The following is a 14171-nucleotide window of genomic DNA, read 5'->3' on the forward strand; positions in this document are numbered from 1 at the left end:
CGTCATCATTTGTTGCCCCTCCCCATATAAATCAGACCTAAACACATTTTTTCCCAACACAATCTCCACATCTTTAGCATATCTCTCAACATCACTATTTGTGAACTAAATTAGCCGAGAGAGTTATTGTATATATAGATATCATAACTTCACTAGTGAATATAAACTTTGGCAAAACGGTGTCTAATTAGCATCCCACTCGTCCAAGCTAGCAGGTGGGGCTAACGCGCTTAGTATTTAGTTGTTCCTTCTTTTTGTCGATTTTACCACAAACTTCTCTCCCACCAGGTTGACGTTAACTTGGACCAAAATATAGCCGACATGCTTTCAGCCGTGAGAGGCATGCTGTCCAAGCTAGTGTCCCCACTGTGGAGCATCGCACAGGTGGATGCAGATGGTGTTTTAACGGGTAACTTGGCTTTACTTTCCCCACAACATTTGGCAATGTTAGCTAGCATCTTACTCGGCTTTAATTGCTCGACCGTGCAGACTCGGAGACCATTCGGCAGCTTTGCGACGGCGTGGTGACCCAATTCAGTATGGACCACGGCCTAATAGATGACGCCATTTATTTCACGAATGATGTGGTCCTGGGTGGGGTGCCCCTCAAAGTGGGGGACCTGGTCAACGGCATAGCCGTAAGAGACGGCGCCCAAGGCGGATGGAAAGCCCTCAGGGTGAGCGCCACTATACGTCACATGTACAGTGTGTATTTAGCCGTTGTTGTATAAAATAATTGTTAAAAAAAACATGTAAAAGGAAAAATAAAATGTCTGTCAATTAATTCAATATTATCTTTTAAATAAGTGTCTGGTTGTATATTAAATTTCCCCCCGAGCCCAGCCTTTAGAGCTAACATAGCATTTGTTTATTCATTGGAATATCCATTCATATGATAGGGACTCCATTTTCTCAAAATTTTGGGGGTCTTTTCAATCTAAATTGTGTCACTTGAAGCATAGTGTTAATTTATCCCCAATCATTTGGTGCCAGCCTCCCCCAGTCAAGATGGATTGGACACCTAGAGCTGTCATTGGCAGCTAATGTGTTAACACTGAAATGCTGTATGAAAACGCATCACATTAGAAGTCGTGTTTCGATCCACCCAAAAAAACGAGTGTTTTCTGGAGTAGGATTTCTGGATTTACAATTTCATTACAGTAATACTTACTGTTACTACTACTTTATTTTCTCTATTTCTTCTGTCACGTACTGTTCTGCGTGATCTCCAAATGGCTACTACTTTAAACGCAAGGATAAAATAAAAAATTGGCAGCACATTGTAGTACGTACTTGTATTTAGAAATATGTCCAGCGGGGGGCTGTAACAGGCCGTATATGGCCCACGGGCCGAGGTTGAAAAACATGTACACACACGATCCGGGGACGGGGCGAGCGCGCGAATCCCGTTTCGGTGAAACGTCCGTTCGGCGAACTGTCCGTCGGCCAAACGTCTTTCGGCGAATCGTCCGAGTACCGGTCTGAACTAATGCATGCATCTAGGTGGTGAAGAGTTCCGATGCATGGGAGATCATGGGAGGAACATCTTTGGAAGAAGAATGTGCCCAGCCGCGACCTCTCATCGGTACAATCACGTCGTATGACGGCGAGGGTGGCCAAATCAACAAGACGACTTACTTCTCAAGCTCCAGTCTATGCGAAGGTCTCACGATGGATTTCGATCATAGCATGTTTAAAAAAATACTTTAACATTAGCACTGGTATTTTAAATTGTTGTTGACATTATCTTCAACATTCTGTGTGGGTTTAGGTTACCAGCCCATGAGAGGAGACTGGGTCCAAGCAACCTATGTAATTCATCCCACCCAACGATCCACTCAGGCTCAATCTGTTGCCCCTTTACGCTATTGCCGTCTTAATCAGGTAGCTAGCTGCCTCTTTGTTACTCTTATTATTTAGCAATCCATTTCATGTCAAGTTTTTGGTGGTTCAATTGTTCCACACTTTGTCTACAGGTGCACGTGACCAGCATTCACGAAAACGAGGGTGTGGTGGGACACCGTGTGTTTTTCTGCCTGGAGTCGCTGATGCTTCCCGCCCACTACAGGCCTTTGCTGGGGCATCTGGTCAACCTGGTGATGTTGGAGAGCAACCAGTCCCGCTACCAGTGGAGGGCCGTGTGCATGACTCCATGCGCAGAGGGGTATGGATGGCTGCCTCCTTTGAATGAATCAGATTGCACAAACAAAACATCATTTGTTACATTTAACCTCCTGGGACCTGGCATCCACGTGTGTGGACATCAAATTTGTGATTGTCATAAGACTACAATGTTAAGTTTTGGACTGGTGCTCACTTAATATCATTTTTCTCGTCATTTTTTTAATGGCCAGTTCTATGGAGTAGAGTCATAATTCAAGTGTGGGCTCCGAGGGACGAATTTTAACTTTTTGCTGCACAGTCATAACTTGACATACGAGTGTCCCAACGTACGATAAGTTTGAGATACGAGGAAACTTCTGAACATTTTTTTGCTCTGAGATACGAGGAAAATTTGAGATGTGCATCATAGAATGTGGGCCCTTAGGTGATCCTTTTCAAGCTGTGCAGTGATATTCATGACGAGAGGGAGGGGCTTCTTTTTATATGGACAAAGGAGACGGAATACATTAACACCTGTGCCTCGGTTATAGCACAACAAGGTTACATCCATTTTTAAGTGTGTATAGTAAGCAAAGTTAATTTAAGTTAAAGTTTATGTTATGTTACGTAGTGTCACAAAAGTGTAGTGAGCCGAACGTGTTGCCGTCAAGTCTCTCTCCCGCTATTAGCCGCTACCGTATGTCTCAAAGGTTAGAACTCGTACAGTACTGTGCAAAATATTGTCGCATTTTATTACAGATCATAACCACTAGATAGATATTTGTTACTTTGTGAGGGTATGTGGTGAATTAGAAGAGTTAAAAACGTTTTTCCATTGTAATTTGTTTTTTAATTATTAATTTTATTGATGTTATATTATATATCATTTATTATATTATATATTAATAGTTAATATTATTTTATTGTACTTTTTTCAGAGGGTGGGAACGGACTGACTTGTATTTAGTTATTTTATTTTGAAAAAATTGATTTGAGATACGAGTAAATTAACATACGAGCTCAGTCCCACCACGCATTAAGCTCGTATCTCAAGGTATTACTGCAGTCTCAACAGTCTTTCAGAGTCCTGCTCAACAGTCAACAATTGTAGTTTTGACGGATCAGACACTTATTTTGTTGCAGTTTCATAACATCCCCAATACACCCGCCAATGGCTGCACTGGAAAGCTTGATGGAAAACAAAGAGGGCTTGGAGGTCACTTCTTATGGCCAATTTGGAGATTTGATGCTTGGAGAGTCCAGGGAGCTGGTGCTTTGGATACAGTAAGTGAGGAGACCAGGGAGAAATCCAACCGGTGGTTTCAATGTTGAGTTCCCGTTTAGTGAGTGGTCGCACAGATCGGATTTTGGATACATCTATCTTCGTTCCCTCTGCCTCCCAAATAGGAACAAAGGCTCAAAGACACAGCACCTCAAGTTCTGCAACTTTGCCGGTTGGGACTCTGAACAACAGTTCTTTCTGAAGACACTCAAACGGGATCCAAAAGAGCAACCCCCGTCCGACTCCTGTCCCGTTCCCACCGCGGAAGGAATTCAGGCAGCCGGCAAGGAGTCGGCGCCTCGCGTCAACGTGAGGAGAGAAGAAAGAGGGGCGGATATTCGTCCAGGAGAGCGGCAATCTGTTGTAGTGGGTTGCCAAGCAATGTCAGTTGGGCTAAAGTTCTCAGTTATAGGCATGTGGGGAAAACAAAAAACCTCACGTGTCGCATTTGGGGATCTGCTCAGGAGCATGGGGAGTTGCGCCGAACTGCTGTTGCTGCACTTCTCCTCGTTCGACATCGGCAGGCGACTGGAAATGACGGTGTGTAGCGATGACGAGCGTCTGCTGATGCCCCACGCTCCTTACCGTCAAGTTGACGCCAAGCCCGCCCGGGTGGCGCCTTCTCAAGTAATCACCATCAATGCTCCTCACGATATACTCAGGTATCAAAACTATGACCCATTTTTAATAGTTTAAATCGTTGAATTTTACAATTTCTCGCATGGAAGCCGTCCCCTGATTCACAAGTTTCGCCTCCATATTCATGGTTTTAATAGGGAGTACAAATGTGTTACTTTGAAGGGAATATCTTAAGAAAAATCATCGCATGTGCTATTTACGAGATACTTGGTCTATCGCGAACACATTATTAGGGTCAATATCCTAAGGAAGTTAGTCATTCATAAAGTAATGGTTGTTTTCTTACTGCAAAACAGAAAATAACCAACAAATAGTACATGTTAATTTGCCGACATCTCCTGGTGAAAAAGAATATAGCAACGCTGTAAGTCTTGTGCGCATATAAGCCGTAACCTTGATTCCGTACATTTTGTTGCTGTTACAAATACGGCTTATATGCGAGAAAATACGGTACTTGGTTTAATTTGGTCGTAGTCAAAACGAACTGGAGACATAGGCTGAAAGTTAGCCGCTACGCTAACCCAATGACCAAAGGACGTGTTTCAAAACATTGAACAACTTGAACATGATCTACTTTCCCGCTTGCAGGCTTCCAAACCGGCGTCTACCATCCTTTATACCTTCTTATGCAGTGCCATTGTCTTTGAGGACCTGCGTGGCCGGGAAGAAGGACGTCCTGGTCGTCCAACCCTGTTTAGGAGAAGTTTGTTTCTCTATTCTATAGCGAATATTTTGTTTTTGTTTTGTTTTACGCCTTTCTGCTTTTCATCAGGTACTGTCAGCCTCCAATGCGCAGGCCCGTTTCTCTACACTCCTATGGCTTGAGGAGCTTCATGCCGAGAATGAACTAGAAGACTTTGCTATACAAGGAGCGCTCCTCAGGAAAGGAGCCAACTACCTTCACCTGGAGATCCTCGGCATGGCCGAGGGCAGGCCCAATCTCACCATAGGCCCGTTATCACGCTAGAACTACTCGAAATAATCATTTATTTTTGTCTAAAGTATCATCTGAATTGTTTTTATGCTATACACAGGTGACAAAATTCTATTGAAGAGTCCTCGGAGCGACGGTGTTGTGATGGAGTATGTTAGCTTTGTTGTCGAGGTGAAGATCTACATTGGAAGATTTTGGTTTTGGAGTCTTCAGTTGCGACTCGGACAGAAAAAAAAACGAGAAAGGAGTCATCTGACGTCTGTTTGTAATCCTAGATCAATGACGAAGACGCGAGTTTGAAGGTCAACTCAGATTTTCAACGCGCCTACCTCGGCGAGCCTCTGGATGTGGAGTTTTGTTACAATAGGTGGGAAAGTCTACAATCTCTCTCTTGCTCTGTGACCTCACTCTCCTCTTTTCATTTCCAGAACTACCACAAGGCGTTGTCACCACGCAGTCGAACAGATCAAATCCTTTGTCAAGAGTAAGTTGACGTCTGCCCTTATTGTATTCGCTCTTTGAATTAGTACAGTGGTACCTCAAGATACGAGCTTCATTCGTTCCGGGACTGAGCTCGTATGTCGATTTTTCTCGTAACTCAAATGAACGTTTTCCATAGAAATGAACTAAAAACAAACTAATCCGTTCCAACCCTCTGAAAAAACACCAAAAACAGGATATTGAATTGTACAAAAAATGTTTTATTTGTTCTAATTCGCCATCTATTAACAAAGTAACAAATGACTAGTGGTTTAATGGTACTAAAATGTGTTTAATAGTACTAAAATTAGACGGATTTCGTGGAGGGGACAGAGAGACTTTTTGCACGGCAACGCGCACGTAACATAACGTAAACAAATTGAAAAGAACTTGGATTACGATGCAGACACACACATAAATAAATTGAATCTAACCTTACACTAAACTTAATTCTAATTTTGTTTTACCCCGCCTCCACCTTGACGTTCAGATGAAACCTAGATGTTTGCTTTTGTATTCCTTTCAAAATATTCCCAAAATGATGCACACAAATGTCCTCACAATAGGATAACGCACGACCACTTGCCAAACAAAAGTAGTATATACGCCATTCACACTGACTAACAGGGAAAAAAAACGTTTTTTGGCGGAACACGGGCTGATCTAAGATCAAATTTCCATTCGTTTGGAGGTTATGTCTTGAACTTTCAAGCACCCACAAAACCAGGGATAATCAATCACATGCACCGGCAACTTAAACCACCTGAAGAACGATTAATCTATTTTTATGACTTTTTTGGGGGGGGCTCTTGCACTGGCTATTAGTTGAAATTGATTTATCTATCCATGGAAAACCTTTTCGATTTTATAATTACCAATTGACATCCATTTAGTAGCTACCCAAAAAAAAATGACAGTCTCTACAACATTTTGTTGGAAATCACACTGTCCCTCCGTTTTTAATGAATCTCCCGCATCTTTTTGCAGTTTTCTTCCCCAACAAAGTTTGTCCTCAGACACCTCAATGGACCTTCAAGTGGTCGGATGAAAGTGCAGTTAAGGTCTGAATTATATCTGACTATATTTCTCTCTCACACGAGGGCGGAGTTATTTATTTTTTGACGGCATATTTCTCAAGTCGTAATTGAGGCGCCTTATATGCGAGAGAATACGGTACTTCATCGGTCGCCTGTCATAACCTTGAAACTGCGTACATTGGTTTTACCAATCAAAAAACGAAAACCACCTCCGCTCCCCCGGGGCATGTACACAGTATTTGATTTCTTAATTTTAATTAGAAGCAGGCCCCAGAACCGGAATACAGACAGTCCCAGAACATTTCAGTCACCAGCAAATCAGAATCCACCCAAACTAAAGGTACCCATGCACAAGATAACCCCTAATAATCGCCCCGGGTTTGCGTCCTTTTCCAAAATCTTTGTATTCTTTTCTCTAGATGGCACCGAGTCTCCGAAGCCCACCCCAAGACCGGGCCACTTCTTCAACCCTGACCTCAATCCTGCTCAAAAGGAAGCCGTAAAGAGAATCCTGGCTGGAGAATGTCGTCCTATCCCATACGTGCTATTTGGACCACCTGGCACCGGGAAGACCATCACCCTCATCGAAGTCATACTGCAGGCGAGCACAAATATTCATTTTCTCAAGGGTCGCGGGGGGTGCTGGAGCCTACCCAGGTAACTTTGGGCTCCAGTTGGTGGACACCCTGAATGTATGGCCAACCATTTGCAGGGCACGAGGAGACAAACAACCAATCATAGCTAGTGTTTGACACTAGTGTTTGACACAAATGACGCGCTAATGACTTCGCTTCCGAATCGCCACGTTTTGAAAATTTCATGGAAAGTTGGACCCTGCGCTCTTTTATGAACAATTGTTCCACCTGCAGGTGTACCACTTTCTTCCCAGCGCCCGCATCCTTGTGTGCACGCCCTCCAACAGTGCGGCAGACCTCATCTGCCTCCGTTTGCACGCCAGCGGCCATCTGCACGCGGCAAGCATGGCTCGTATCAATGCTTCTTCCAGACCGGACAAGGTACCAAAGCGCCGCTCATTCTCGCCTACAAATAACCGGTACACGGTCGATTGGTCGCCGGTCTTTTGGTCGCCCGGAAGGATATTGATAATTACCATTTAAATCGTTGCTCAAATTTCCTAAATACAAACTGCGAATTACTATTTAGTCCTACTTCATGCTCTAGTAATTATTAGGCTAAAGAAAAGCTCCAAATTTCCCGGACTTTTATTGTTATTTGTTGGAGAACTTGACTGACGTAGCTTCTTAAAGGGACAGCGCATGTACATCCAAACTCTTCTACACTCACACGTCGGCTCAGTGAAACTGCTCATGGCCATTGTTGGCTTTGATTGATGCGTAGACCGTGTTGTTTTATCTTGTTTTGTCGCCGGTCTTTTGGTCGCCCGTTGTCGCGGTCCGGGTGACCGAAAGACCGGCGACCAATCGACCGCACACGAAGTAACCGACGTGTAACGTATGCGACTCGTGCAGAATATTCCCGACTCTCTGAGGACGTACTCCAAGGCTGGCGAGGACCTGTGCCGTGCCTGCTTTCACCGCGTGGTGGTGAGCACTTGCTCCAGTGCTGGCATGTTCTACAATTTGGGGATCCAGTACGTTTTTTTTTTTTTTCGCTCCTCAACTCCATTTCAAACATTGCTTTTAAGCGTTTTTTATTTTTTGTTTTTGTCTTCAGAGTCGGACATTTTACTCATGTCTTCCTGGATGAGGCTGGTCAGGCAACAGAACCGGAATCCATGATCCCCATTAGCTTTATCTCGGAAAGCGATGGACAGGTCAGTGCCTTGTAGGGTTTGTGTAGGGCATTTTTATTTTAAATTCTTCCCTAATTTTTTTGTGTTCCTCATTTTTCTATCTGTTTTCAAGCATTCACTGTTTTTTTTTGTACCGGCTCAGATCGTCTTGGCCGGAGACCCACGGCAACTTGGCCCGGTCATAAAGTCCAAGATAGCGGGAGCCTTCGGTCTAGGTTTGTCCCTGATGGAGAGGCTCATGGCCAGTCCACTTTACGCCAGACATGAGTGTGGATACAACCCAAAACTGGTGCGTACACGCTTCACTAACATACCGTATCTTCTCGCATATACGGCGTATTTGTACATCACAAAAAAAATGATGACTGAATCGAGGGTACGGCTTATATGCGACTTGACATGCACGAAACTGCAAGGTGACAAAGACCAAACGCCATAACGCAAGACAATACGGCCGATACGGTCATTTATTATAAAATAGAGAAAAGATAAACAGATTAAAATGCTGAACAAAATGTATTTCGATGTCTATGAATGAAATTCAAGACAAAAAATAACCGTATCTTGCAAGAAAATACAGTAGCTAATTTTTGGAGGAAAATGCATATGATTGAAATTTCTAGGTCACCAAGCTGATCTACAACTACCGCTCTCACCAAGCCCTGCTAACGTTACCCTTTGAGCTTTTCTACCATGGAGAACTGCGGGTCAGAGCCCCAAAAGATGTGGTGGAATCCCTCTGTCAGTGGACAACGCTGCCTAAAAAGGGCTTCCCTCTCCTTTTTCATGGCGTTCGGGTGAGAAAAGACAAAGATCCAGCATGCCCAGATGTTTTTTTTATTATTATTATATCTGTTGCGCTCTTCCAGGGGAAAGAAATGAGGGAAGGTCACAGCCCATCGTGGTTCAATCCATCAGAAGCTGTGCAGGTCATGTTGTACTGCTGCCAGTTGACCAAGAAGTTCTACAACCCCGTGGATCCTTCCCAGATAGGAATCATCGCCCCCTACAGAAAACAGGTAAAATTGCAATCTTCCTACCCATTTCAACCTTTTTTTTCTTCTTAAAGTTAATTAAAGTACATTACATTGAGGTTCAAGTGCTCACTTTCGAATGGTTGCCTCGATCTGATTTTGTTTTGGCTGTCAATTTTCATCAAACCTACATATTATCTGATAATGATGAGTGTCAACATGTAAGTAAACCATTACATAAATACCGTATATAATAAGGCTACCGTATTTTCTCCCATATTAGCCGCCTCCGCGTATAAGCCGCACCCTTAAAATTGTCTTAAAATGGTTGAATTTTACAAGTTCCCTCGTATAAGCCGCCCCCTGATTCACAATTTTCACCTCAATATTCATGGATTTAATAGGGAGTACAAATGTGTTACTTTGAAGGAAAAATCTTTTTTTTAAATTATTGCACGTGGTATTTCTGAGATTTTGTATCAATGATTTTGATCCACATTTGAAAGAGGCTCGGTCCCGATGTGAGGATGCCAGATCCATTACAGACAGTATTTTTTCATACGCTGCATTGACTGTCTACCATTTTAGAGAAAAAAAATCTGTGAGAATCATCTGACATGAAACAATAATCAGTCCCCCCTTCTTCCCACCTTGTCCAGTGCGAGAAAATCCGCAGCCTTCTGGCTAAAGTGGGCCTCTGCGATATCAAAGTTGGCTCTGTGGAGGAGTTCCAAGGACAAGAATTCCTGGTCATCATTTTGTCAACGGTAACCTCAGTCTCAGTCTGCAGAAGGTCCCCACCTTGTGGACTTTCTGTGTGTGGCTCCAGTTTTTTTTACCTAGGTCTACAATGTCTTCTGTGTCTTGTGTCTGTCTTGCTACTGCAACCAAGAAATTCCCTGAATATGGAATGAAATAAAGTTCTAATCTAATAAAGACAAGCATTGGAGTATGGAGGCACGTGGTTAATTTTCCATGTTTTTTTTTGTCTAGGTGCGCTCCAACGAATCGGCATCGAGTGACGATTTACCCGGCGCGCTGGGCTTTCTGACCAACCCGAAGCGCTTTAACGTGGCCATCACGCGCGCCAGGGCTTTGCTTATCATTGTTGGAAACCCGCACCTTCTCATTAGGGTTCGTGCTCAGAAAAAAATATTTACTATCAGGTCCATTTCTAATCATTTATAGTGTAAATGTGTTTTTTTCCCCAGGATACATGTTTCAGGGCACTGCTTCACTATTGTTTTACCAATGGCGGCTATCTAGGCTGTGACCCCCCGCCTGCCATTCGAGACTCTCAAATGTAAGTACATTCCATCCTATGAGAATCTTACAATTACATAGGGATATGATTAAAGATGGCATTATATCTAGTACATTCTACATAAATGTAATGAGGCCACAATGCATAGCTGTCAACCTCGGCCAATTGCTCCCCTTATTAATGATTTCAATTTCCCTTATTAAGCAATTAAAAGTAACGTGTAAACAACCCAGCCTATATTTACTCACTTAGGGCGCAATTTGAAATGATCAAAAAACGTATAAGATTCGGGAAAAACGTATAAGTTGATGATATGACAATGAAATAAGGACAAGTTGTCTTTATAGAAAAAAAGTAGATATTGGATTGGATTGAATAACTTTATTCATCCCGTATTCGGGAAATTTCGTTGTCACAGTAGCAAGATGGTGAGAATACAGACACAGTAAAAGACATTTTAGACATAAATAAATAGGTAATAAGTAAGTTAATAAATAAATACATGAATAAATATATAAATAAGTGTGTTGCTGAAATATATATATACATATACATATATATACGCATACATACATATGCATACATATATATAAACATACACACATACATACACATAGATGTACATGTATACATACGGTAGGTCTTAACACTCAGCCATTTGTTTTGTTAAAGAGACTGACAGCTGAAATAACACTTTAAAAAAAGGAAAAAGGAAAAAAAGCTTCCTCGTCACTTAAACAAGGACTTAAACATATTGGTTGTAATTGCATATTGTTTTTGCACCTTTTATTATATTTTTAACATACACTACTGAATGTTTGTACTGGGTATGATATCAATATTTCTTCCTTTTGGGTCTTTCACTACAATGAACCTTTTTATCAGCCTAATTTTTTGACTGCACTTTTGTTCTGATTCCATCCAGTGTCCACCAAAAATACAACTTTAATGCAACTGGTGGTACTACCTTGTTATGTTTGACTTTATCATTTTTTTTAAATGGTCCAAGTCAATTTTTTATGGTGCAATAATTGTATAGCTGAACATGGATAGATTTCTTGTTTTCACACGTTTAGTTCGTTTTTTGTTGTTGCTTGTTTGCCCATTCCACGTCTTAATATTGTACTAAAGTACCAAGTAGTCTGAGTAGTACTACACATAACGACAACTAAATCTCTATCCTTGCCTCCACAGTGCCGCGTTGAATGACAACGCCAAATGATCCACATTTTGGCACGGGAGTTCCGAGGTTGGTCCCTCTTGGCTTTCCAAGTGAGTGATCCACTTCACCTCTACCAGCCTTTTGCTTTATAAACGCTCGGTGGCTACAAATAAAGATATTAGCTCTCAAAAATGTTACCCCGCGCTTGTGTTTATTAAGCTTGCACGCTTGGCGAAGACGTCATCGCTCTCTTTTTCCGGAACTTAAATGACTATTGGGCCGCTTGGTGTATTTACTTGAAATTATAAGTCTACTTACCTCGTTAGAGGCTCCCGAGCGTTTTTTTTTTTTTTTTTTTTTGCGAGCGCGTCTCGGCGTGGCGGCGTCTGCCCGCAACGTCCCGGAGACTGGAGACTGGATGTGACAATTAAGTGTGAGTGACAGTCTGCACCGCCACTGTCAGTCCCGCTGGAGCCCAGTGGGTTGGAAAGGAAGGGGTGTGTTGGGGGTTAAGTTAATGAGTGACTTGGGAGGAGGGGACTGCTTTTATTTCATGCAACCCTGTTGACCAAAAATGTTCATGTTTTATTTATTTAAACCCGTTGAGATCAAAATCTCTTTCGCAAGGGTGACCTGGCCACGTTCCCGCACTGACTGGTCAACCAGCTAGCCTAGTTTTTGGAATGTGGAAGGAAACCAGAGTACCTGGAGAAAACCCACACAGGCCTGGGGAAAACATGCAAAAATCAAATCAAAAGCCTTTATTGTCATCATACACAGCTGCGTATAATGAAATTGGTGGCAAACTCCATCCAGAAGGACCGACCTGGATCTGAACCCAGGACCCCAGAACTATGCTAACGTTTGGCTAACATGATACTTTATATTTTGCATAATGGACACCATTACCCGGAAATTGAATCGAATACCTTTTATTGTCGTGACACATTATTCAAGTAAAATCATTCATTCATTCTGTGAACCGCTTTATCCTCACTAGGGTCACGGGGGGTGCTGGAGCCTATCCCAGCTGACTTTGGGACACCCCGAATGGTGGGCCAGCCGATCGCTGGGTTCAAGGAGACGGACAACCAATCAAAGCTAGGGACAATTTAGCATACAATTAACCTAGTTGACATGTTTTTGGAATGTGGGAGGAAACCGGAGTACCCAGAAAAAACCCACATAGGCCCAGGGAGAACATGCAAACTCCACACGGGTGGACCAACCTGGATTTGAACCCAGGACCCCAGATATACAAGTACAGTGAGATTTAAAATAACTTTTAATTACTCGTAATGCAATAATACATACAATAATTTTCCCTTGAATTCAATCCTTAGGTCTCAACATTATTCAATTATTTTAAAAGGGAATACTACCATAAACTTTCACATCATAACCAGCTAAATGTTGCAGTTGATCATGGTCTCACTTTGTTTCAAAACCACTCATTTTCAATTTAGAAATGATCACGCTATCATTAGCCGCCTAGACAAGTCTCAGTAGTCCTATTTAAGTGCAGTAAGGCATTACCACGACAGACTGGGTGTCTACCGGGCGGCCATTAGGCCTGACAACACCCCCCTGCCGGGCTGCTCGCAGGGGGAGCGTGTAAAACATGTGGAGCCATTGTTCTCTCAAATTAGTCTGTGAATTTAATTGCTAGGTTAGCTCCCCTCTGACAGGCTTCACCCGTCTACCCAAAGCTGGAACCAGCCAGTCGCCAATAAAACAGAGGCCCAGGACAGGCGGGGCGGAGCTGGGCTACGTTAAAGTCAAGTCCGAATTAGTCTGCGAGGGGAAAGTCCTTAAAAAAAAATAGCCTGGAGGCATGAGGCCTCGAGACGACATCAAACTTTAGATAAAATGAGCTATTGTTATTCTATGGATGGATCGCGATGGCTGCTCATCCATTTCAATGGGATGTCCACCCACACGCTTGTCTTGCAATTAACCCGGGACTAGCGAGTCGCTCACGTGCCGCTAAACGGCGGCGAGCGGCAAAACTGGGCAGATCAAAGACAAATGGAGACGGCAGAGGCTCCAAGTGGGAAGAAAGGGGGTTTGGTTTAGATTTGATTTGACTTGGAGTCGAGATAGCATTGTTTCCCGCGTACTGTTTGGTTTTTGGAATTGCAAGTCCAATGCACATGTGGTGGCTAGTTATCATTTTGGGATTTTTGCAGGAGGTGGTTAGGTTGGATGATGCGCCACCAAATGCAAAATTTGTCTTGGCGTTGCTGAAATACACAATCATGTTGAAAAAAAGCCTTGTTTAAGTTGTTGTTTAACCTGTCACTTGTCAAGGAAGGCTGGCATTTGGCTAGATTCCAAACTTAAATGGATTTCCTGGTTTGGAGGTGCTCCATGGATAGATTTGCAAGGGTTTTTTGGTGGGAGGTTTTAGGAAACACGGGTGTCCAAAGGGCGGCTTTTCGTTCCAAACCCAATAGAGCAAGGGTGTCGACCATTTTGGATATATTATTGATATATATATCAGATTAAAAGAAATGGATCAA

General features: G+C 42.8%; 1 protein-coding gene across 4 annotated transcripts; it reads left to right on the forward strand.

Annotated features, from left to right (window-relative positions):
- Positions 1 to 14: 14 nt before the first annotated feature.
- Positions 15 to 11846, forward strand: mov10l1 (Mov10 like RNA helicase 1). Of its 4 annotated transcripts, none has more exons than XM_077596457.1 (27): positions 15 to 215; positions 286 to 409; positions 490 to 677; positions 1504 to 1663; positions 1772 to 1884; positions 1977 to 2164; positions 3247 to 3387; positions 3511 to 3768; positions 3850 to 4047; positions 4613 to 4727; positions 4797 to 4974; positions 5059 to 5129; positions 5234 to 5325; positions 5387 to 5442; positions 6426 to 6499; positions 6737 to 6815; positions 6895 to 7070; positions 7339 to 7491; positions 7966 to 8087; positions 8171 to 8270; positions 8392 to 8538; positions 8873 to 9046; positions 9119 to 9268; positions 9883 to 9990; positions 10217 to 10357; positions 10435 to 10526; positions 11682 to 11846. In XM_077596457.1, exons 2-27 carry the CDS (start codon positions 322 to 324, stop codon positions 11707 to 11709), a joined length of 3390 nt encoding a protein of 1129 aa, XP_077452583.1. In that variant the 5' UTR covers positions 15 to 215; positions 286 to 321; the 3' UTR covers positions 11710 to 11846. The 4 variants fall into 4 exon arrangements, with proteins under 4 accessions (XP_077452583.1, XP_077452582.1, XP_077452584.1 ...); XM_077596456.1 differs by having other exon boundaries at positions 289 to 409; XM_077596458.1 differs by having other exon boundaries at positions 289 to 409; positions 6740 to 6815.
- The last annotated feature ends 2325 nt before the right edge of the window (positions 11847 to 14171 follow it).

The sequence above is a fragment of the Stigmatopora argus genome, chromosome 3, assembly GCF_051989625.1.
Source record: "Stigmatopora argus isolate UIUO_Sarg chromosome 3, RoL_Sarg_1.0, whole genome shotgun sequence".
NCBI classification, from domain to species: domain Eukaryota; kingdom Metazoa; phylum Chordata; class Actinopteri; order Syngnathiformes; family Syngnathidae; genus Stigmatopora; species Stigmatopora argus.

Coding starts and splice junctions, on each gene's coding strand:
- mov10l1 (XM_077596457.1), top strand. CDS start 322: ATGCTTTCAGCCGTGAGAGGCATGCTGTCCAAGCTAGTGTCCCCACTG. Junction 9,269..9,882: donor TCGCCCCCTACAGAAAACAG/GTAAAATTGCAA, acceptor CACCTTGTCCAG/TGCGAGAAAATCCGCAGCCT. Junction 10,527..11,681: donor GCCATTCGAGACTCTCAAAT/GTAAGTACATTC, acceptor TTGCCTCCACAG/TGCCGCGTTGAATGACAACG.